The following is a 22595-nucleotide window of genomic DNA, read 5'->3' on the forward strand; positions in this document are numbered from 1 at the left end:
CCCCAACCCCCCAAACAACACCCCCCCCCCCCCCCCCCCCCCCCCACACGCTAAAGAACTCTATCTTTGTATGCTCCCCTAAACCCCAAAAAAGTATTGAGTATCAAACCTACAACACCTTTGACGGGGCCTAAGATATTACCAACCAAAAGAATATTAACAGCTTTAAAGTTGTAGGGCCAATGAATCATAGATCATCCATCGACTGACTGCAATCAAAGTAAAAAAATAGGGATCTCATGGTAAAGAGTAGATAGAGCTTCTTGATCCATAACAAACTATTAGCATGAACCTACTTAGCAATCACTAACCAAGCAAAGACACTGATGATGAGGACAGACATCATTCTTAGAAGAAGAGAAAAAGAACCAAGTTCCAAATCTTCTCATCTGAAAAGGATAAAAACAAACATGATACAAAGAGGACAATAGATAGGAAAGATTAATTGAAGCTTCAGTTACAGCAGTTAGACTTTATCCCCTTTGCCCTGATTGAGTAGGCATTCCCGTGGCAGGGGGCATCAATCTTTGAATTTGATAAACTATGAATTGAAATTCCATAAGAGGGAGGATAGTGCTTGAATAAAGAAATGAGAGATAAAAATATCCCTAAGCTTGAAGATGATATAAAGATTAGGATAGAGAATTCAAAGAGGCTAATCCTTTTACCAAGGTCCTCCCAAAAGTGAATTTTGGGGTCATCACCTACTGGAGAACTAATAAACTAAGTGCAGTCTGAGAAATCCTTGAGCATGGCTTTCCAAGGCAATGGGTATGACCATCTAACCATAATGCAGGTCAAAGATAAAAATATCAGTTTTTATGGAAATTTCGATAGGTAGATCTTACTAATATATTAGGATACTTTGAGAAATATCAACGGAATTTTATATATATATATATATCAATAAGATGAAAATTGATCAAAACTCATGGAAATATTGGAAAAAACTTCAACAAATGATAAAATAAGAAATAATATGCGTATTGAATTTTCTATTGAAAAAAACAATGTATAATATAATTTATGGCATTTAGCAAAAATGTGAAAATTTAAAAAACACTTTCAATACTAAAATGATGATTTACCTAGTATTCAAAATATATATAAAAAAAAATGTAGCTAAAGTATCTATTTTTTTTAAACCATTAATCATGTTATTTACAAAATTATATTTATTATATTAAAAATAGATTAATTAATGAGATTATTGTGATTTTTTTATATTTTTAATAATTTGTGAGGTGGAATTTGAAAAATAAAATAATTAAAATAGTTTAATCAAAGTTAAAGTTTAAGGGGAAAAACTAATGTAAATATAAAAATTATATCCATGTTTTATTAAAAGGCGAGGTAGCCTTGTTGGTTAAGGCTCCTTATTGCATAAAGACAACCAAGGTTCGCTTCCCACTCACCACTTTCCCCTAATTTTTGAGCCATTGACCTACATTGACTAAGTCAATGCAAACAATAAAATCATCAAAATTCCAATAAATCGGCCATTAAATGGTAGAGACCCAAAAAATTCCAATCAAAGAGGAAAAATCCAGAAAATATTTCGACAAAATATTGCCTAAAATTGACAGCATTTCCATCCATGATGCAAGTATCCCATCTCTTAGGAACCATTACACAATAAAACTACCTAAGGTTATTGTTGGTTTGCTATATATTACGGGCCCATATCATAACAACTTAAGCTTTTAGGAAAGTTGATAGTTTAACATGTTTTTAAGTTAACTAGAGGTCTTGAGCTTGAGCTCGAGTCTCTCCCATCATTTATTTCCCCCATCTATTTATCTCTAATCTATAATTGCTAATTTGTTTCTCCATGTGTGGGTATTATGCTACAAGTGAAGAAGGATGTTAGCCTGATATATATTTGGGGTCCATATCCTAACAACACGAGAGAACACTACCTCTATTCATTCATTTATTCACCTCCACCCCAACCCACAGTGGGGGGTCCTTAAGTTTATAATCTTGATTCAAATTCTTATATAAGTTCTCATAAAAATAACATCTTAAGCTTATAATATTGATTTAAACTCTTGTAGAAGTTCTAATATAACTTAAAATATCTTCCATTGAAGTGACAACCAAACACCATACCATATCCGATCAATTGGATAATCATGCAACATTATCATGTTAAATAAATGGAACTTAAATTATAAGGTGTGGGGATCTAAAATATCTAATGTAGTTGTGCTTATCACACAAGGGAGAACATACTTCACATATCAAACTTAACATTCTAAAATCGTGAAATTAAAACATAGTAAATAAGACTATTGAGTAAATTGGCTTATTGTGTCTAAAGCCTTCATTGAACATAGCTGAAAGAAGAGTAGAAACAAAACATGTAATTCTATTACCACAGAAGTAAAATACTTAAACATGAATCAAAAGGGTGAGCAATGTTCATACCGAGAAGCTTGTAATATGCTCTATAGATGATTGATGTGCCATCAATTAGCATTACTCTACCGTTTGAAGAACTAATATCCATTTTTCTCTCTTTATGATCGACAGAATCAACAAATGCACCTTGGCATAGTTTTCTTTCACTTTTGGAAGAAATTGTCGTATTGCCATAAGATATTGTATGAGCAACTTCATGTATGCTTGAATCCAAACTATTGGATAGTGTACAACAACCCTGATAGACAAACACCATTTTGAACAATTATATGAATGGATGGTAGGCATAATAGTTTACCAACTTATATAATAAAGAACCAAATATCCACTAAGCATTTTTTAGCACCCAATCAGCAGATGAGCCCAATGGTACAAGTTTGGCGATTGAAGCTAAGATCTTCACCTTATTGGAAAACCTGTAGTAGACAGCTCTAATGGGAGTTAGGAACCTCATCTTTGGAGGAGTAGATACAACTACTGAATTTGATAAATTATTGATTTATTCAAAGGTTTGATTTGAAAACTGAGCCTGCAATATGACAAGTACAACTATTGAATAGGGGCAAACCAAGTATCCTTCATGAAATGAAATAAGGCCCACCACACACCATGTATGAAATGTGGCTAGCAACCTCTTTGTCTTCATGAAGCCCGACACTTAACACTTTACACTTATGATGATTCATGATAGGGTCTAGGAGGTCCTTAAGATATTACAGCATTCAGTGCCAATTTCTTTTGTTCAAGCATCACAATACTACTACCTCGACTGAAGAAGTGTTGCCTTGAGAGTCTCAGCTAGATTATTTTCAACAAGGGTTTGCCAAACTATTCTTTAGTTCAAGCATCACAATACTGCTACCTCAACTCAAGAATTGTTGCCTTGAGAGTCTTATCTTGATTATTTTCAACAAGGGTTTACCAAACTAGTTGCATATTTCATCTCACTGTGGAAAGAACACCTACTTGCCTCACTCTTCGAAAGGGAGTTAAGTTACAAATCAGGTTGTGACAAGTGGCCAACCTTAGTCAAATTGTACACTGCACACGTTTCAGATATTTATTGGTTGATTAGAAGTTTCCCGGTGAGTATTCTCATAAAGGATGACTAGTTTGATCATGTGCCACAAAAACCAATCATGGCACCAGTGCATTGTAAGTATAAAACTGTATGGATGTGTATTTTTCTATTGTGATTTTTTCTTGCATGATATAATGTAGATGGAGAACTGTCAACATAAGCATAATAGCACAAACCACCATAGAAAAAAAGAATGGAATATACTGGAGGTAGAGATGGGTGAAGCGTAGTTTAGGTTTCAAATAAAATAATATCATTGGCTCCAATTAGGTTACAGAAATATCAACATTCCATAATGCTGTGATATCAACTTCATTCAAGTCCATTTCATAAGGTTCTCCAGAAGAAACAAATATATCACTTAAGTTTGTAACAGTATATGATCAAAATAGTTCATGATTCAATATTAGCCTAAAAAAATATCAATCAATGTCAAAGGGCCAAAATTGTAGTTTCAAATTCGATGTTAACACCGACAAACCAATGCAAAAAAAGGATATGATATTTCAGCAAACCCAAAGGAGGGCACAATATGGTCAAAAGATTTCAAATACAGTATTTTTGAGATTTCAAAACCAACATATTTTTCTGTGAATTACCTTTCTAGACAGAATGGATGGAGAATGAATGAGATTTCGCCTCTGGAGACAGCATGAGTTGTTTCCAATTTTCTGAGTCCTCGAAAAGCTACTTCTCCAGCAATTAAGATTTCCCCATAAGAAGCGAATGTGATGGTGTGAAGACCTATAGCATGCCATTACTTCATAACAATGTTCCTTAGGGAGTCTAGCATGGAAATGAACCTCTAAGGTATCAGGTATGTAACCAAAGATTAAAACCGAGAAAAAAAATGCTGCTTAAATAGTGAAAAATTCCATTGCTTCATACCAATGTTCCTTAGTGAGTCTAGCATGGAAATGAACTTCTAAGGCATGTACCTGAAAATCAAAACTAAAAAAAAAAAAAAATTGTTGCTTAAATAGTGGAAAATGCAGACAAATCCAACCATATATAAGTATTCGTATTGCAAATTTGCAACAGACAATTTGAGTTTTTCACCAATCAAATAGGTCTGGGAAAAAAAAAATGCAAAACCAATGTTTTGTTTGGTCGCCCAGAAAAAAGGGTGGGAAAATTCAAATTTCCGAACCCTATATCTCTCACAATTTGGGACCGGGGTAAACGAAAGGCCTCCACTTTAACTTCGCCTAATACACCAATTCCATAAGACGGAACTGAGTACCGAAACCAAAACCAAAAACTTTAAAATAAATAAATAAATTAGAATAAAAGCATTTCCAAAAGAAAAAAGACACATTCCCTGTGCCTTCTCAGCAACCAAACGGTGCACCAATTCGAATTCCATTTACAGATACAAAATATTGGTCTCCCAAAAAAAGTGAATCACTCAACGCACCTCAACGATACCATAGATTGTTCGAGCTCGGTTGCAACAAAAAATGTAAGATTTTCCCTTTATTTTCTTTCCTTTTCCTATACTTTCTCAGTAACCAAGCAGATAGTATGAATAATAACAAGAAGAAGAGCGTTCCCGATTCGCCTGGGGTTCTTGGGAGAACGCTTTGCGCTTTGGGTTTTACAGGTTTAGAGGATAGACCAGTGGAATTTTATTTTATTTTTTCTAATTTTTTTCCATCAGTATATTTCTTCACAATTTTTTTACATTTCAAAGCAAAAATATTTCTCTTAAAATAATTTTTATTTCAATTTTTTAAAAAATAATAATAACAATTTCTAAACTAGGTATACATTGGACCAATATGAAATATGAAATGTTTTTAATTAAAAAAAAAACCCGACTCAAATATTAAAAGTTTATTCTATTAAGATTGATGAAATCATTTTCGATCTATAAAATTAATCACATGATTTAACGGGATATTACCTCATGTACAAATTATAATAAAAAAATTAAATAAAATCTATTAAGATAAATGATTAAGATTTCATCTAACACATCAAATTGTTCAAAATAATTATCCATTAAAAAAGTATTTTTATATAAAATTATACTTTTCAAATCGGATATTGATATTGATTTTACAAATTAGAATGTTAAATTAATCTTATATTATATCCAGATACCAAAATGTATTCGGATGGAAATAAAATTTTCCTTCAAAAAATGTATTTGGATGTAGGATAAGTATAAAAAATAAAATAAAAAAGGAAAATTGATAAAGAATATTTTTATACAAACAATAATTTTTTTTGTTTTTTTGAGGGGTTTTCCGTTTTCTCTCCGTTATTTGGGAGGTTAGCTACAAGGCTACGACAGAATACGGGGAGGACAGGCCCAGTTAAAAACGGTTCGAAAACCGGCCCAACTCCGGTCCATGGCGATTGGCGACTCACTCTAAACCCCAAATCTTTATGGTATAGGGTTTTAGGAAGGTTGCAGGCTTGCAGCTGCGGACTTCTGAATTGAAGAGAAGACCAAGGCGATTTCGAAAGGCAATCTATCTTTCCTTCTTTCTCTTCCTCTCTTTCTTCCGTTTCTCTACACATGCATAGCTTTGAATTATTTTGTTATTTTATTGGGTTTAAATTTTTGAGGAGTAATGCTACTATGGGCTGTTTGGTTGGTGAGAAAATAGAAGAATAGGAGGGTATTTTTTTGGGAAAGCAGCTCGTTTTCTGGAAATTTTGTTTGTAAACTAAAGTTCTTATCCATAGGTTTGCTGTGTTATCCGTTCGGTTACTGAGAAAAAGGGAGAAAACAAGACCACATTATGGGAATTTGTGTGTGTGTGCGTGTTTCAGTTGTCAAATTGCTCAAACGTGGAAAATGATATTTATTGTCTTCATTTTTCCATGTTCGAAAACAAAAACAGTAGTGATTTTCCATTGAACCAAGTCTTAAAAGTTTTGAATTTTATGTTCAGTACCTTTTGATTTCCTGATATAAAAAATAATAATAATGATAATAAATAAATAAATAAAACAAAACCTGCTTCAGGTATGCTAGGGAGTTGTATTAGGTTTGGTTTCATGGAGGACGTGGGTTCTTTCAGGTCCATGAGTCTAGACTAGGAAAAATCTAAGAATTCATTATCAGGAAACAATGGAAACAACGGAAACAATGGAGGCATAATATTATTCATTATCAACTGAGAACCTCAACATGTTTTGTGTGTTGTAAATTATATGAGAATCGAACAGTTGCTGGTGGATATAGGAGTATTGTTTGATATCTTGGCAGTGCATATTGGAGCATGTCTTATATTTGGTTTTGTGTTGTTTTGTTTGTAGTTTTAATGAAGAAAAAAAAGGGAATGAACATTCAAATAACGTGTTTTAGTTATGCATTGCCTTTTATTATCTTGTAGGTAATATCAGCTGACCTAAAAGCTTCAGTAATGGGTAAGAGAGGAAGGAGTCAGAAGAAAGACAACAGAAATCCAAAGAGAAGAACCCGGGACAAAGATGTCCTTCCTGAAGACATGGATGATGAGATAGATGCATGTAACTCATTTTGACCGATTGTCTATTTTTGTGTGCTTATAGACTTGTTTGTGCCTTTCATCTATCAAATGTTCATTAACTCGTGGATGAAAATTACTGACTTAGAAGACCAAGTTGGTTATGCCGACATTAGTTGATTGATTGCAGTGAGCTTTGATAGATCATGTGGCTAACTGAAAGGGGGAATTAATGTCATGCATGTTATGAAATGTTAAAAATGAGAAATCCCCTGAAAATTTATTTTTTTGCCAAATAATTTATTTTCTATTCAGTTTTTGTTTTTATCATTGCCAATTATTTTTTCACAGCAGATGATCATTGTTAGTTAAATAGAATACAAACTTAGCTTTTTTCACGACCATGAATGTTATTATTAATATTATTATTATTATTATTATTATTCTTATTATTAGTTGGGCAAGTATATATATGTGTGGATCATCTCTCTCCCCTGTCCCCCATTCCTGCTCTCCCACCACACACACAATAAAAAAGGGGGGAAAGAAAAAAGAGAAAATGAGGGGAAAGGAAATTCCACCACACAAGTGCTTATTGTACAATGATAATCAAACCTAATTCATTTTCAATTATTGAGAATTTTGATTTTTATTGTTCATTTCAGTTGTAATTTAAAGTCTCCCCTGTCACAATATCATTGTGTGTGTGCTGTGCCACTAGTTGGCCCATAAGTGATGAATCCTGATGTTTTTTGTGACTGCAGTTCACAAACAAAGAGATGTTATTCCACTGGACATGAATGGTGATGCTGGGGAATCTGATGAAGATAATGAACAGCCTGTCTTTGATGTTGAGGTTTTGATTTCTTATTTATTCAAATCACAGCAACTGATCCTTGGTTAATGATGCAATGATATATTTTTTAATTATCCTTATCAGAAACAAATGGGATAATGATCTTAAATCAATTTTAATTACCAACTCAAATTTTTTGAGGGATATATATTATGTGCAGAAATGAACTTCTTCAAGAAGTTACCACTATGAAAATAAAAATTGCAAAATATGGAAGAGCCTTTTATTTTTATTTTTTTTCTAAAATCATGTTTTGGAACAAATTCTAAAAAGTTATTTTTTGCTCTTTTTTTTCCGTTTTATTTGTTCTCAAGAATTTCAGAACTTTACGCAAAATAGAGTTGACCATGCCTTTTGAATTCTCCTTCCAATCTGTTTTTTTTTTTTTTTTTTTTTATCAGAACCTTCCAATCTGTTTTTCAAATTTTAATATCATTTATTTGATGTCATTTGATATGTACATGTTGATGACTAGTCTTTTTTTCCCTTCAGAATTTTAGTGATGATGAGGACGAGGACGATGATGTTGATGATGATACCCAACTTACTGGCCTCGCAGCAAAAAGTAAGGAAATGTTTTGAACTTGTTACATTGCATTGATGGGGCTGTGCAGTGTGTCTTCCTGGGATTCCATCATAATGATATAGGTCAAGTTAATTGTGTTAGACAATTTTTTGCTGGATCATAGCAGTTCCTACTGAAAATATCCGTAATTGACATTTAAAATCTGGTCGAGAATCTAGTCAATTCTTTTTACAGCAAAACGAATTGTTAAAAAAATGCGTCATTTGTATACCAAAATGAGCTCACACAACATATGGATGTTCTTATGTAATTGCAACTATTTATTTGGAATACTTCATCTATGTGTTGGAGAATGATATGGGATCTTTAGTAAGAATGAGTTTTGATCCATTTTCAATTGAACTATATTGGCCAGTCTTCTGTACAACTTTGGAAAAATAATGAACTAGCCCCATGGAGGGATAAATTAGTAAGTGGTGAAATTTCACGTCCTGCTTTGTTTACCTAGCATCTAAATCTAAATGTTCTTAGAAAGGGACGTGAAGACTTCAGCCTCAAGTTAGCTATTGGAATCAGAAATGGTAGACAGATAAAATTTTGGTGGGATATATGGGCGAGGGAGATTAGGTTAAAAGATGCATTCCCTATGCTTTTTAAATGGCTTCTTTCCAGAATGCTATAGTTGCAGATTTATAGGAGGGAGGAGGAGGCGTAGGTGGCCATTGGGTGGTTCAATCTAGAATACCCTTTCAAGATTGGGAAGTAGAGGAAGTGATCCAATTTTTGGATCTTATTTACCCTATGAAAGCATAAGAAGGAGAGGACAATTTACTTTGGAAAGAAGATAGGAAGGGAAACTCCAGTGTCAAGTTGTACTACAAATCCTTATGTGCTGAGAGTGGTATGGTATTCCCAACCAAAGACATTTGGGGATCCCGAGCTCCCCTGAGAATGTTTTTCATGGGAAGCTATTTGGGAGAAGATCTTAACTGTGGATATGTTGATGAAGAGGGGATGTCCCTGGTCAATAGATGTAGCCTTTGTAAAGACAATGAAGAACCAATTGATCATATCTTAATTCATTGTGAAAAGATAAGAGGGCTATGGACTTTCTCTTTGTAGTCTTTGGCTTGAAATTGGTGTTTTCTAGCTTTAGTGGGAAACCTTCTCCTCAAGTGGAAAATTAAGGGGCTGGATAAGAAGTGGAGAACTGTGCATATGGCTCTGGTTTGCTTGTTTTAGTGAATGTGGAAAGAACATAAACAAAGGATATTCAATGAAGAAGAGCTCTTAGATCAAAGATCAAAGGAGTTCTTCATTAAATCACTATCAGAGTGATCCCATGCATCATTGGAAATGGAGAGCCTCTCTATTTTGGATTTCTTAGATGCTCTTTCTTATGGATAACTTGGCTTGTTTTGTAGACTATTCTTGTACATGTCTTTTGCTCCTTGTAATGTGATGTTTTGTGTATGGCATTTGTATACATAGAGTGCCCCCCCTCTCTTTGGCGCTTTTTAATACATGCTCTTGTTGTCTATCGACGGGGGTTACGGATTCTGACTTGAGTGATATGGAAAAGTGGGGAAAACATCACTGGAAACTCCAAGGAGAAATGAGGATAGCAAGGATGGGGGGCTCTTGCTTTCTGATTGTGTTTGAGTTAAAAGCAGAGGCAAATAATGTGTTACAATGAGGCTTCCAGCGCTTTAAGGAATCGATTATACATCTGGAAAGATGGGACCCAAGTGTGGGATGTTCTCAGAGGCGCGAACAAGTTAAGGAAGTCTGGGTGAGAGTGAGGGGATTACCACTGCATCTTTGGAGCCGGGAAGTGTTTAAAAAGATTGGAGACTGTTGTGGGGGATTTATTGCAGTGGATGAAAGTACCGGTGCAATGAAGGAGCTACAATGGGCCAGAATATTGGTGAAATTGGAGGGGATAGGAGGGCCAATCTCTCTGCAAGTGGTAATCGGCACTACCTGTTACGCTATTCAACTTTGGTGGGAGATGTTGCCAAGGGTGACTGAGGTGATTCCAGCTGGCAGTTCTGGGACGGGGAAGAAGATGGAGGTTAGGGAAGAAGAAGGGGGGAAGACACGCGCCGAGTGTGCGGTGGAAATGGTGCAAGCAAAAGGACAACCTGCAAAGATGGTAGTGTTGTCTGAAGATGGAGAAAGTAGCTGCAGACCAGCCTTGGAGGCTACTTCTTCTGCCATGATACAGACAAGAGGGGCAGTGGCAGAGAGGCAGAAGGATGGTGGGGAGTATTTGCAAAAAGATGGGCCTGCAATCAAAGCTAATGGTAGGTTGGGCTGGGTCCTGGATTCAGAAGTGGAGAGGAGGCCCAGTGAGGAGATCCCGGTGGCCATCAAAGAAGTTAGTGGGCTGGATCTCTTAGGCCCACTTTCAAAAGTGATAAAGCCAAAAGCCTAGAAGAGGCCAACTGAGGAGGACCGATTTGAGGTATGTGGGCCGCCCCTTTTAGGCCCAATACCAAATACTTCTGCAAGAGAAATGGGCCGCCCCCAGTTGGCTCCACATAAGGGCTCAGCTGGGATCTAGCATCCCATATCTTATACCGCAGATCCCGCTGGTGTTAGGGCTCGCGAGGCTTGCCGGGAGGAGGCATATGGGTGGCTTGACGGGGTATTGGTCGGCGCCTTTCAGGGCTCGTCCTTCCCGGGTTGTAACTTCAAAGAGCTTACCGACGAAGCTCTAAAGGAAGAGGCGGCTAGGTACACATCTTCTTGTCCTCAGGACGTTTTTTCGTTTGGGGAGCAGGTTCTCTATTCTTCTTCTTCTCGTTCTGGGTGGGATGGGATGATTGTCGATCCAGGTGGGGGCAGTGATTTTGGGGGAATAGGCATGGACCCTCTAAGGATGATTATGGCGGATGGAAGGGAGGCAGAGGTCCTAGGGTCGCCGGGGATGGCTCTTGGGACTGTTGGAAAGGAGGTAGAGAAAGTGGTGGGATGGGATATTACGGAAGAGAGAAACGAAGTGGGTGAGCAGTGTTGGCAGTCCAGTTGCTTGGCTAGGTTTAGCCGATGCCTTGGGATGCCGACGGAGGGCTTTGAAGGAGAGATTCTGCTCCTGCTCAAAAGAATGAAAGAAAGAAAACTTCAGAAGGGGAAGAAGGGGAACCTGGTTGGTAGGAACTAGAGAAAAATAGAATCCTCCAAATTCGAAAGGGAATTGAGGAAGTTGGAATGGACCGTGAATTACATTGGAGGAGAAGGGGGGGGGCAGTTCTTCCAATATTAAATGAAGATCCGAATTCTATCTTGGAATGTTAAAGGGGCAAATAACTGTGACAAGAGAAAGGTGATTAAAGCCTTGATTAAGAAGAATAAGGTAGACTTGGTCTGTCTGCAGGAAACAAAAATACAGGAGATGACAAGAGGGCTTATTCGGAGTATAGGGGTGGGAAGATTCCTAGATTGGGGAACTGTGGACTCAAGGGGTTCAGCGGGCGGCATAGTGGTGTTTTGGGATAATAGGGTGCTGGAGATGATCGAGCTAGAAAAGGGAGAATGTTCAATATCCTGCCATTTTAAAAATTGTGAGGATGGCTTTACGTGGACCTTCACAGGGGTTTATGGTCCGACTAAGAGGAGAGAGAGGGAAAGTCTCTGGAACGAGCTGGGGGCCATCCATGGCCTTTGGAATGGGCCGTGGTGTGTTGCTGGGGATTTTAATGCTATTCTAAGTCCTGAAGAGCGCAGTAGAGGAGGGAGCTTTAATTCAGATATGAGAAGATTCGCAGATGTAATAGAAGAATTACAGTTAAAGGACTTGCCTCTGTTTGGGGGTCCGTTCACCTGGAGTGGAGGGGCGAACAATCAGACCCTGTCAAGATTAGATAGATTCCTGGTCAATGAGGGGTGGGATTGCCGTTTTAGCCATTCAAGGCAAAGCGTTCTACCGAGACCAGTGTCAGACCACTTCCCAATTCTGTTAGAAGGAGGGGGCTTGAGAAATGGTCCATCCCCTTTCAGATTTGAGAACATGTGGCTTAAGGTGGAGGGGTTTAAGGATCTATTGAAAGCCTGGTGGGAGGGCGAAAATTTTAATGGTACTGCAAGCTTTGTTTTGGCTGAAAAACTAAAGGTGGTGAAGACTAAACTGAAGGAGTGGAACAGAGACGTTTTTGGCAGGGTGGAGTATAGGAAAAATGTTGCTTTGGACCAGATGCAGTTCTGGGATGAAAAGGAGAAGACAAACCGATTGACATTGGAAGAGATGGAGGCTAGAAGAGAGGCGAGGGAAGAATACAAAAAATGGGTTCTTTTAGAAGAGGTTACTTGGAGACAAAAATCTAGGGAAGTGTGGTTGAAAGAAGGGGACAGAAATACGAGCTTTTTCCACAGGATGGCCAATGCTCACAGGAGAAGAAACAACATGGAACAAATAAGAATTAATGGTGTGTGGAAGTCGGAGGAGAATGGGATGAGTGAAGGGATAGTAAATGCCTTTAGAACCCTGCTGTCCAATCCGGGGGAATGGCGCCCTTCTTTGGCTGGACTGCAGTGTGAACAACTACAGAACCTGGATGCTGATGCTTTAGAGGTGCCGTTCACGGAAGAAGAGGTACATGGTGCGCTAGTAGGCTGTAGTGGGGACAAAGCCCCGGGTCCTGATGGATTTACAATGTCTTTTTGGCAGTTTGCGTGGGATTTTGTGAAGGAGGATGTGTTGAGATTCTTTAGGGAGTTTCATGAACATGGTAAATTTGTTAAGGGGCTAAACACTACTTTTTTGGTTTTAATCCCAAAAAAAATGGGGGCTGAGGATTTGAGGGATTTCAGGCCCATAAGTTTAGTGGGAAGCCTATACAAGTGGTTGGCTAAGGTCTTAGCCAATAGACTTAAAAGAGCGGTTGGAAAGGTGGTTTCTAAGGCTCAAGGGGCTTTTGTGGAGGGAAGACAAATTCTAGACGCGGTGTTAATAGCTAATGAAGCCATCGACTCGATTCTAAAGAACAATGAAAATGGGATCTTGTGCAAACTTGACATAGAGAAGGCATATGACAATGTGGATTGGTCCTTTCTTCTTACAGTAATGAAGAAAATGGGTTTTGGGGAGAAATGGTTAGGGTGGATCAGGTGGTGCATATCCACTGCAAGTTTCTCTATGTTGATCAATGGAACGCCTAAGGGTTTTTTCCAAAGCTCAAGGGGCTTAAGGCAAGGTGATCCTCTCTCGCCTTATCTATTTGTGATTGCCATGGAGGTCTTCGGCTCGTTCCTTAAAAGGGCTGTGGACAATGGTTATATTTCGGGCTGTCAGGTGAAGGGAAGGAATGAAGGCGAGACTCAGATTTCACACTTGTTGTTTGCCGATGACACTTTGGTGTTTTGCCAAGCCGCCCAAGATCAGCTGACTAACCTAAGTTGGCTGCTAATGTGGTTTGAGGCCGCTTCGGGAATGAGAATTAATTTGGACAAGAGTGAACTCATTCCAGTAGGGAGGGTAGTGGATATTGACGACCTTGCCTTGGACTTTGGATGTAAAGGGGGTAGTCTCCCGTCCACTTATTTGGGTCTTCCTTTAGGTGCTCCGTTTAAGTCAGTGGCAGTGTGGGATGGAGTGGAAGAGCGGTTCCGCAAAAGATTGACTATGTGGAAGAGACAATACTTATCCAAGGGAGGAAGAGCAACCTTGATCCGAAGTACTTTGTCAAACCTTCCCATTTACTATATGTCTGTTCTGAGATTACCAAGTTCAGTTAGAAGAAGACTAGAACAAATCCAAAGGGATTTTCTTTGGGGCGGTGGCAGTTTGGAGCGAAAACCACATTTAGTAAGCTTGAAGGTGGTGTGTTTAAGCAAAAAGAAAGGGGGTTTAGGGATCAAATGCCTTTCCATTCTCAATAAGGTACTCCTTTCTAAATGGAATTGGCGTTTTGCAAACGAGAGAGAGGCTTTGTGGAATCAAGTGATTAGAGGGAAGTATGGGGAAGATAGAGGGAGTTGGTGCACTCGGGAAGTGAAAGAGGCGCATGGAGTGGGGCTCTGGAAAGGAATAAGAATGGACTGGGACTTGGTGGGTGCGCGGATTTATTTTAGTGTTGGCAATGGAAGGAGGGTGAGTTTTTGGAGGGATAGATGGTGTGGGGATGCCCCTCTGTGCGAGTCATTTCCTTCCCTCTATGCCTTATCGATTGAAAAGGAAGCTTGGGTGGCGGATGTTTGGGATCCCTTGGTGCAAGGGGGGAGGGGGGGTTGGAACCCTTGTTTTTCAAGAGCCCTAAACGATTGGGAGGTGGAGGAGGCGGAATTATTTTCGGGGTGTCTTCACGGGAAGAGAGTCCTTGGAGACGTAGATGATAAGGTTGTTTGGACTGAAACAAAGAGCGGCATTTTCTCGGCTAAGTCCTTTTACCTTGCCCTAGAAGCGGACTGCCCTAGTTCTTTCCCATCTAGCTGTATTTGGAAGGTGTGGGTACAACCCAAAATCAGCTTTTTTGCGTGGGAGGCCGCATGGGGTAAGGCGCTTACCCTAGATCTTGTTCAGAGAAGAGGATGGTCATTGGCAAATAGATGTTACATGTGTATTGAAAAGGAGGAGACCATAGATCATCTGCTTCTCCATTGCTCAAAAACAAGGATCTTATGGGAGTTGCTTTTTTCTTTGTTTGGGGTGTCTTGGGTGTTGCCATGTTCAGTTAGAGAGACTTTGCTTAGTTGGCAGACTTCTTCTGTGGGCAAGAAACACAGGAAAGTGTGGAAAGCGGCTCCCCTGCATATTTTTTGGACGGTTTGGAAGGCGAGAAATCGATTAGCCTTCAAGGATGATGAAATATCAATACAGAGATTGAAATATTCATTTTTATGTTCGCTTTGGTCTGAGGCAAAGCTATTTATAGTAGAATGCCCTCAAACTTTGGTGAATTTTATAGATTGGTTGGGATCATTGTAAGGTTTTGGGCCTTTTGGTTGGTGGGTTTCTTTTGTCTTTGGCCTCTTTTGGTGGTGGGTGTATAGGTTTGTATACCTTACATAGGTTGTATACCTTGAGTCGCTCTTTTGGCGTCTCTTTATAAATGAATTTTCTTTACTTATCAAAAAAAAATGCTCTTGTTGTCTATCAAAAAAAAATCTAAAAAGTTCTTAAATAATTAAGTTACTTAAAGACGGTGTTCTTAACATTGTTTTGCATTTTTGAAGTCCTAGAAAGTGGTGGTCAATTCTTAGGGACTCCACTATGATATGTTTTCCACTGAATTAATACCTTCGATGCATTTCCTTGTTTGTTTTGTGGCATTATGCTATCCTCTGGTATATCAGGATTCATTGTACTCGTGGACATATTGCGTGTAATAATTCTTATAAGTGGTGATTTCTTTATTTGGAGATCTTGCTTGGTCAAAATTTATACTTCCATTACTTAATATGCTGCCAAATTATCCCCTAGTTGCAAGGCAACAGAAATTTTTACGGGCGAAGATTGGTGGAGTTGAGGATGAAATGCATGAAGAAGAAGAAGAAGATGAGGAAGAAAAGAAAACTGTATGGGGTAGGAGAAAGAGTGATTATTACAGTGCTGATAATGTTGATTATGAGGTAAGCACTCCAATACTAAATGCAATGGGTCTTCTGACTTTCCTCTATTTTCATCCATGTAATGCTTCAAAAATAAGTTACTGGTTATGTTGCATTAAGAAACTAATGTTTCAATTGTAATTTTATCCACATAATTAACCCAATAGTTACATTATGCTTATATGCTATTTGTATGTGGTGATTTTAAAATGGGTCTAACTTTTTGGGATGATTGATAAAATTGTAAAGCTACAATCAAGCGATGAGGAACTCCCTGCAGAGGAGGAGGCAGAGGTGATGAGATTGCAGAGGGAAAAAGCAAAATTTTTATCAATGGAAGACTTTGGCATTGAAGATGCCAATCAGGATGAGAGTGACGGAGAGCCAACCATGGAGGTAAGTGCTGCACACCATCTTTTACTCGAATTTTGTTTGGTAACCTTTGTTCTCATGGTGTTATGCAAGAATGTGAAACTAAAAAGTTTACTAGTTCATCGAAAGAAAACAAGAGTCATGAACTAGGATCCTTCACATGATAATCATTTCCCTCTTCTACAGGAAATTATGGTTAAAGGAAAAACCACATCAAAGTCTCTAGCAGATGAAGAAGCCAAAGATGACACAGGTACAGCTTATGAGGAGGTCAAGAAAGATTTGAATGCACTGTCAAAGGAGGAGCAAATGGATGTAGTATACAGGTTAGCCTTTTTTTCTCATGGTGTTAGCACTGATCTGGTATTTTAATTTGTATATATGTTAATGCAGAAATGTGTAGAAGTAGAGAAAAAGAATTTCAATTAAACAAAAAAACACCTAACAGGAAATGTGGGAGTTTCTGAGTGTCAGATATGCAAGGAAAAGCAAGAACTCTACAACCTAAATGTTATACAAGATATGTGTAACTGGCTTGGTATTTTTAGATATTGAACTTCTTAAAACATGCCATACAAATGCAATTTTATTGCTTACAATTGTTTATTTTTGATAGCCTTTATGTCTTACAATATTATTTTGTTGAGGTTTTTGTTTTCAAAATTTATTTCTAAGTAGTGCTTCCAATTAAGAAATACATATATATAGTTGAGAATTACTGTATCACTTGCTTATGTTATGCATGTGCCAGCTGTCTGATATTTTTGTCCTTACAGTTCGGCTCCAGAGTTGGTTGGTTTACTATCAGAGTTGAATGATGCACTTGAGCAGCTTGAGGGCAAAGTCAATCCACTTCTGGCCAAGGTATTCTTGTTCTTTAGTGATATGCCTATTGCCTAATTGAAAGGCCATTTCATGTTAATTGTGCCCACCTGTTGAGGATGACCGAGAATTTGCCTTGAGGATGGGTTGATGGTTTTTTTGTTTTTGTATATGAGACTGAGAAAATTTAGATCCAGTCCAATATTTTCTTTGATGATCAGTGGTATGAATATAGTGCACCTCCCCATATTCTAATGGTGGCTTCTCTTAGGCGTTTTGACTTGATGAGATGTCTTTCTGATTATGTCCTGAAGTCTTTTTGGGCTTTAGAAAACCCTTTACAATTCACAAGGTTTGGGGTTATGACACTAGATATCAGGCTCTTTAAGATTATCTTAATTTTCGGATATTATATGCTGGACCAGTAAATTATAGGTCTCAACTTCTGTCCTTTGAGTGCCGAATAGCACCCTATCAACCTATCTCTTTATAGTTGCTGAGCTGGATTTTCCTTTTAGTAGTATATAATATTGCTTTTGATTGATATCTTGGTATTCAGCATAGTGATGAGTTCATGTTTTGTGAAGGTTAAAGGACAAAACACTAAAGAATCTTTATAGTTGCTGAGCTGGATTTTCCTTTTAGTAGTATATAATATTGCTTTTGATTGATATCTTGGTATTCAGCATAGTGATGAGTTCATGTTTTGTGAAGGTTAAAGGACAAAACACTAAAGAAGGAACGCGCTATTTGGAGGTGAAACAGATTCTTTTGCTAGCCTATTGCCAGGCTATTACCTTTTATCTTCTTCTCAAGTCAGAAGGGCAGCCAGTTCGTGATCATCCAGTCATAGCTCGCCTTGTAGAGATCAAGAGCTTATTGGACAAGGTTCAGTTTTTCCTATCCTAAAATCCTTCTAGAAATTTTCCATATCCATTATCTTCTGCCGAGTAACTGATATCTGTTTTATTTTACCTGTATGATAAAGGTATCACATGCTTGGCATGTGGACAAACTAAGCTATGTGTTTTGTCATTAGGAAGCATATGACATGTACTCACTAGAAGTCCTCCCCTTATTCCCCTTTTTGGGAAATAGTTAACAGCTGATCCATTGTTTTCTTTCTTGCGTTCTGGTTCATATAGCATGTTTTTTACCATGTTACTTCCAAAGTGATATGGGTCCTCTCTAACTTGAATTACAGAAGTGATGTATAATCCAACTTATTTTATGTTGGAAATTACATAATGAATATCAGAGTGTGGCAACTAATGCCATTACTATGAGTTACAGTTAGGTGTTTTGTTTTGTTCTTTTTTTCTTTTTTTCTTTTTTTTGGCAACATTTGGGTTGCTCATAAAATATTTATGTCTAAAATTCCCAGCTTAATCATGCTATTCTAGAATTGGTTTAAGAAATTTTGATGGCAAGATTTGGTTTCTCTCTCCTTAAATTACTCTATTCTATTGATATTGATGGAACAATTAATTCTTCCACATAAATATGTTATTATATTCACTAGATATGGATGGAAATTAAATATAAGGTGATAAATATTTTTCATCTGGAGTAAAAAAACTGTTGAGTTACCCTGTGTTCTTTCCGTATGCCCCTTTTTTGATAGGCACCATTTCTAAATTATCATTTACCTTTCACAAAAAAAAAAAAAATGAATTAAGTGATTCGATGCATGTTTTTTCTTATTGCTTATACCTTTCTCTGTTGGTGCTAATTATGAATTGTCAAAAAAAAAAAGAAGCAGAAAAAAAAAAAGAAAAAAGAAAATCATTATTCAATAAATTTCTGTTGTTTCTTATAAAAGCATACATTATAAATCTGTTATTGGACAGTGATTAACCTGTTTGAACTTGCAAATAACAGAGTTCGAGCTTTTTTCTCATCTTCATGCACACAAAAATAATTACAATACATCTTTTAAGTGAGGCATGTCCTTCGTCTTTCTAGATATAGGAGTCAATTGAACATACAGCATCTAACTTTGTAATGCATACTTGACAGATGAAACAACTTGATGAAAATCTTCCGGCAGATCTTGAGGAGTTTCTAGATAAAAGTCATGGAGCTGAAACAAAAGAAATGTTGGTTAGAGAGGCTGCTAAGTTGGCATCTGATTCCTTCGCCAAGGAGCATGAGTTAGCTCAAAAACAAGAGATAGTGATGGTATTTACTGCATTAAATCTTTGTTTGGCAGTGAGAGTCACACTATTATCCTTTTGGTGGTGATCATGTAAGTTGACTTTCAAATATTTCCTAAAACCTGCAGCACAAGAAGGCAGCAAAGTCAGTAGATGAGATGAGGGAGAGCAAAGAAGGGAAAAGCAAGCGTCAGGTGAGTCATACACAATGAGAAGCATCTATCCAATTTAGGATTCTTAGTTTTGATCTTTGTTTATTTTTTTCCACTTTCCAAATCTAATATTAATTTGTTTCTTTATATGTGGTTTTCATGTAAATGTTTAGGAATATATACTAACATAGAACTTCTATAACAGAACGATCAAGTTGGTTTACAGAGGATGGAAATGTTAAAAGTAAGAGCTGCTCTTGAGGACAAGTTGAAGCAGAAAGGTGTTTTTAGTTCCATTACACCAAAGCCTGATAGGGCTCAAAAACGTCTACAACCAGTAAACAGGTACCTTTTTGCTTAAGATAAATTCAACCATATCTTCGTTTCCAATATGTGGGGATCAATTCATGTAACCTGTAATTCAACAGACAGCTCGAGACATTAGATGATTTTGATGATGATGCTATGGATGTGGAGGGCAGAACTGGCGGATTGACCAATGGGCAAGCTGGTTCATTGCCTTCAAGTAAACTTTCCCACCTTGTGAGTGCTAACATGAAGAAGCCCAAGGTATGGATCTTGATAATGAGCTTAACCCTCTCTTGCATGTGGTTAAGAGCGTGTGATGGACCCAACTTTCATCTTCAATGTATTGGAGATGCATACATGAAATCTCTTGTTCTGATTGGAACTCAAACCTGTACCCCCCACAACCACCCCAGACCCTCACCACTCGAGCCTGGCCTCAGGGCCATTAATTGAAATCTACATGGGCAATTATTGAAACATTTCCTATAACTTGTAGCAGCTAGATGCTTTAGCGAACCAAAAATAGTAGAGATTTCAGGACCATTAACCTTGTTCTTGTAGTTGGGTGCTGGGAGCTGGGAGAACATATCTCTTGTATTCACATCCAGATACAAGAAATAACATGTAGATTAGATTTTTAGTTATTTTGTTTAAAGGAGGTGCGATAGATTGAATTTTCAAACTGTGGGATATTGTTGGAGTAGCATATGCCAGGCCTATCAATATGTTCTGTTCTTGAGCTATTTTGAAACCTTTTTACATATTTAAGCAATGTGGTTATATTTTCGAGGGGGGAAAACCCAATTTTCATTTCTGAAAAACTTAAAAAAAAATTGGAAATGATACAAAAACTGGATTCCATTTTGGACAGCTGTGTTTGTAAAGCTTCTCCAGGAAAAGATCAGATTTTTGAATTTTTTCATCCTCAAAAAAATTGGAAATTCTTCAAATTTACGAGGCACTTTTCCAAAACCCAATCGATATTCAAGTTTTTAACATCTTGCTCAAATATTGATCTGTCCCAAAGTTCCAAAATTTCATCCAAGTTAATCTCTTTTCTCAGGGAATGTTCATCATTTCATCACAAGTTTTATAGATTTTGCATTTCAGTTTTGATTTCAAATAAGACAGGACTTTAAATGGATAGTAGTGTTGATTGATAATACTTTTTCCTTTTTGAAGATTGTTTCTGGTGATGATGATTTACCAAAGAGGGATGATATTGGAGAAAGGCGGAGGAAGCATGAGCTTCGGGTTCTAGCAGGAGCTGGAATTGAGCCTATGGATGATGATGAGGACGGGATTTGCACTGTTGATGTTGACAAAGATGCTAATATGGATGATAATGACAGTGGAACTGAAGAGTCTGAAGATGAATTCTACAAACAAGTGAAACAACTACGAGCTGCAAAACTTGCTGCCAAAGAGGAGATTTATTCGAGGTACCTTTCTGCTCTATGCTTAAAATGGAAGAAATTAGAATCATCTGATCGATATATTCCAGTCAGGTTAATCTGTTGTGTGCATTTGCATATTCCATACTGAAATTCAATTTCAAGCACTAGACTTCTCTGCATGTATGTGTTCGTGATTTCTATTATTTCATCTTTTGCAATGTCTTTTTGTAAATGGGAAAATAAGTTTCTGTTTGGAAATTGTTTTCAAAAACAATTTTCTAATCTTTAGAAAATGGAGTTTTCTAACCAGAAAACAGCTCAATCAACGTTTGTTCCGAAAACAGGTTATTTTTTGAAATAAATTTAAGGAGTTTTTTATATAATGTTCTGGGCAATAATAAGTCGAAAAAATTGTTTTTTATACTTGATTTTTTAAACAATATTTTATTTCTGAAAACAGTTCTGAGTAACAGGCCCTAAAGCATCAACCATTTTCCTTAGTGACACACCTCAATTTACCTTTTCAAAATGTGTGTTGGTTTAGCAGAACCTCAGCAGCCCAGACCTCAGCTGAACCAGAAATACTAGAGGATGGAAAGCGGCAGATTTCTTATCAGGTTAGCACATCCCATTCTTTTCTCGTGTCTTTTATCTTCAATCTTCTCAGCAAATTGCTAACTCGATGCTCTACCAACGCACACCCAGATGGAGAAGAACAAAGGGCTAACACGCGCTCGCAAGAAGCTGACCAAAAATCCCAGGAAGAAGTACAAGGTACATCTGACAGAAAAAACCGAAATCATCTTCTATCAAAATCACATTCTGTTTTAAGTATTCTGCTCACATTTCCATCTTCCTCAATCTGCAGTTGAAGCACCAGAAGGCAGTGGTGCGCCGGAAAGGGCAGGTCCGGGAGATCAGGAAGGCCACCGGTCCGTATGGTGGTGAAGCCACTGGAATCAATGTTGGAATCACTCGCAGCATCAGATTTAAAGGCTAAAAAAAAAAACATGGTTATCGAAGATATCTTCATTTCTTCTTTGCCAACTGCAGCAGAGTGTGCAGCAGCTCAAATCTGGAACTTCTTCTTGTTTTAATTTGAGTGGAAATCAACGATGTATTAAGATTGAACACACACAATGTTTATGGCATGATTCAATTTTCAAATGGTAATGCATTAACTGAAAGAATTATCAAATTCAATATTAATTCAAGTACTTTTTTATTCTATTTCTTGTATCATTCAGTATAAAAGTTAGAAGCTAGAAATTAAGAAGTCATAGGAAACGGATTTTTTATTTTTTTTGAATTTTTCTTACTATTTCTTAACAAATATTATAAAAATATTAAGTGTCGCATCTTAGGCGAGTTTAGGTTAGGTTTTTGTTCGATCCGTGTCTAACTCGAAGTAAATAAATACTCAATGTGAATCTAACCCAACCTCTAACCTAATGTAAAATATTTGACTTGAGTGTACAATCCATCCTCGTCTTTTAAGCTTGAGTTAAG

General features: G+C 37.3%; 2 protein-coding genes across 6 annotated transcripts in view; one reads left to right on the plus strand and one right to left on the minus strand.

Moving 5' to 3' along the window:
* LOC100242452 (uncharacterized) overlaps window positions 1-5140 on the minus strand; it is a 22825-nt gene extending 17685 nt beyond the window's left edge. For 2 of the 4 annotated variants that reach the window (XM_059736633.1, XM_002275938.5), the window contains exons 1-4: window positions 4923-5139; window positions 4394-4456; window positions 4105-4291; window positions 2431-2662 (exon numbers count right to left, since the gene is read on the minus strand). In XM_059736633.1, the coding sequence (XP_059592616.1) occupies window positions 2431-2662; window positions 4105-4263 (391 nt within the window). In that variant the 5' untranslated portion in view covers window positions 4264-4291; window positions 4394-4456; window positions 4923-5139. Of the gene's footprint in view, window positions 1-2430; window positions 2663-4104; window positions 4311-4393; window positions 4457-4922 lie in introns of all 4 variants that reach the window. The other 2 variants (XM_010652395.3, XM_010652393.3) reach the window with 2 other exon arrangements.
* A 444-nt stretch (window positions 5141-5584) lies between these two features.
* LOC100264445 (protein THALLO) lies at window positions 5585-22316 on the plus strand. Of its 2 annotated transcripts, none has more exons than XM_010652398.3 (17): window positions 5585-5980; window positions 6856-6991; window positions 7713-7804; window positions 8297-8369; window positions 15751-15899; window positions 16128-16274; window positions 16437-16576; window positions 17027-17114; window positions 17787-17960; window positions 19092-19253; window positions 19357-19422; window positions 19586-19725; window positions 19809-19950; window positions 20872-21131; window positions 21631-21703; window positions 21792-21860; window positions 21955-22316. In XM_010652398.3, the coding sequence occupies exons 2-17, from the start codon at window positions 6886-6888 to the stop codon at window positions 22084-22086; spliced, it is 2013 nt and encodes a 670-aa protein (XP_010650700.1). In that variant the 5' UTR covers window positions 5585-5980; window positions 6856-6885; the 3' UTR covers window positions 22087-22316. The 2 variants fall into 2 exon arrangements, with proteins under 2 accessions (XP_010650700.1, XP_019075799.1); XM_019220254.2 differs by having other exon boundaries at window positions 21634-21703.
* Window positions 22317-22595: the final 279 nt, after the last annotated feature.

The sequence above is a fragment of the Vitis vinifera genome, chromosome 5 (assembly GCF_030704535.1).
Source record: "Vitis vinifera cultivar Pinot Noir 40024 chromosome 5, ASM3070453v1".
NCBI classification, from domain to species: Eukaryota; Viridiplantae; Streptophyta; class Magnoliopsida; order Vitales; family Vitaceae; genus Vitis; species Vitis vinifera.

What these genes read in the sequence shown, in the direction of transcription:
- LOC100264445 (XM_010652398.3), top strand. Translation starts at nt 6,886, where the DNA reads ATGGGTAAGAGAGGAAGGAGTCAGAAGAAAGACAACAGAAATCCAAAG. An exon ending in TCAAGAGCTTATTGGACAAG is followed by an intron (nt 17,961 to 19,091) that starts GTTCAGTTTTTC and finishes CATACTTGACAG; the next exon opens with ATGAAACAACTTGATGAAAA. An exon ending in ATCCCAGGAAGAAGTACAAG is followed by an intron (nt 21,861 to 21,954) that starts GTACATCTGACA and finishes CTCAATCTGCAG; the next exon opens with TTGAAGCACCAGAAGGCAGT.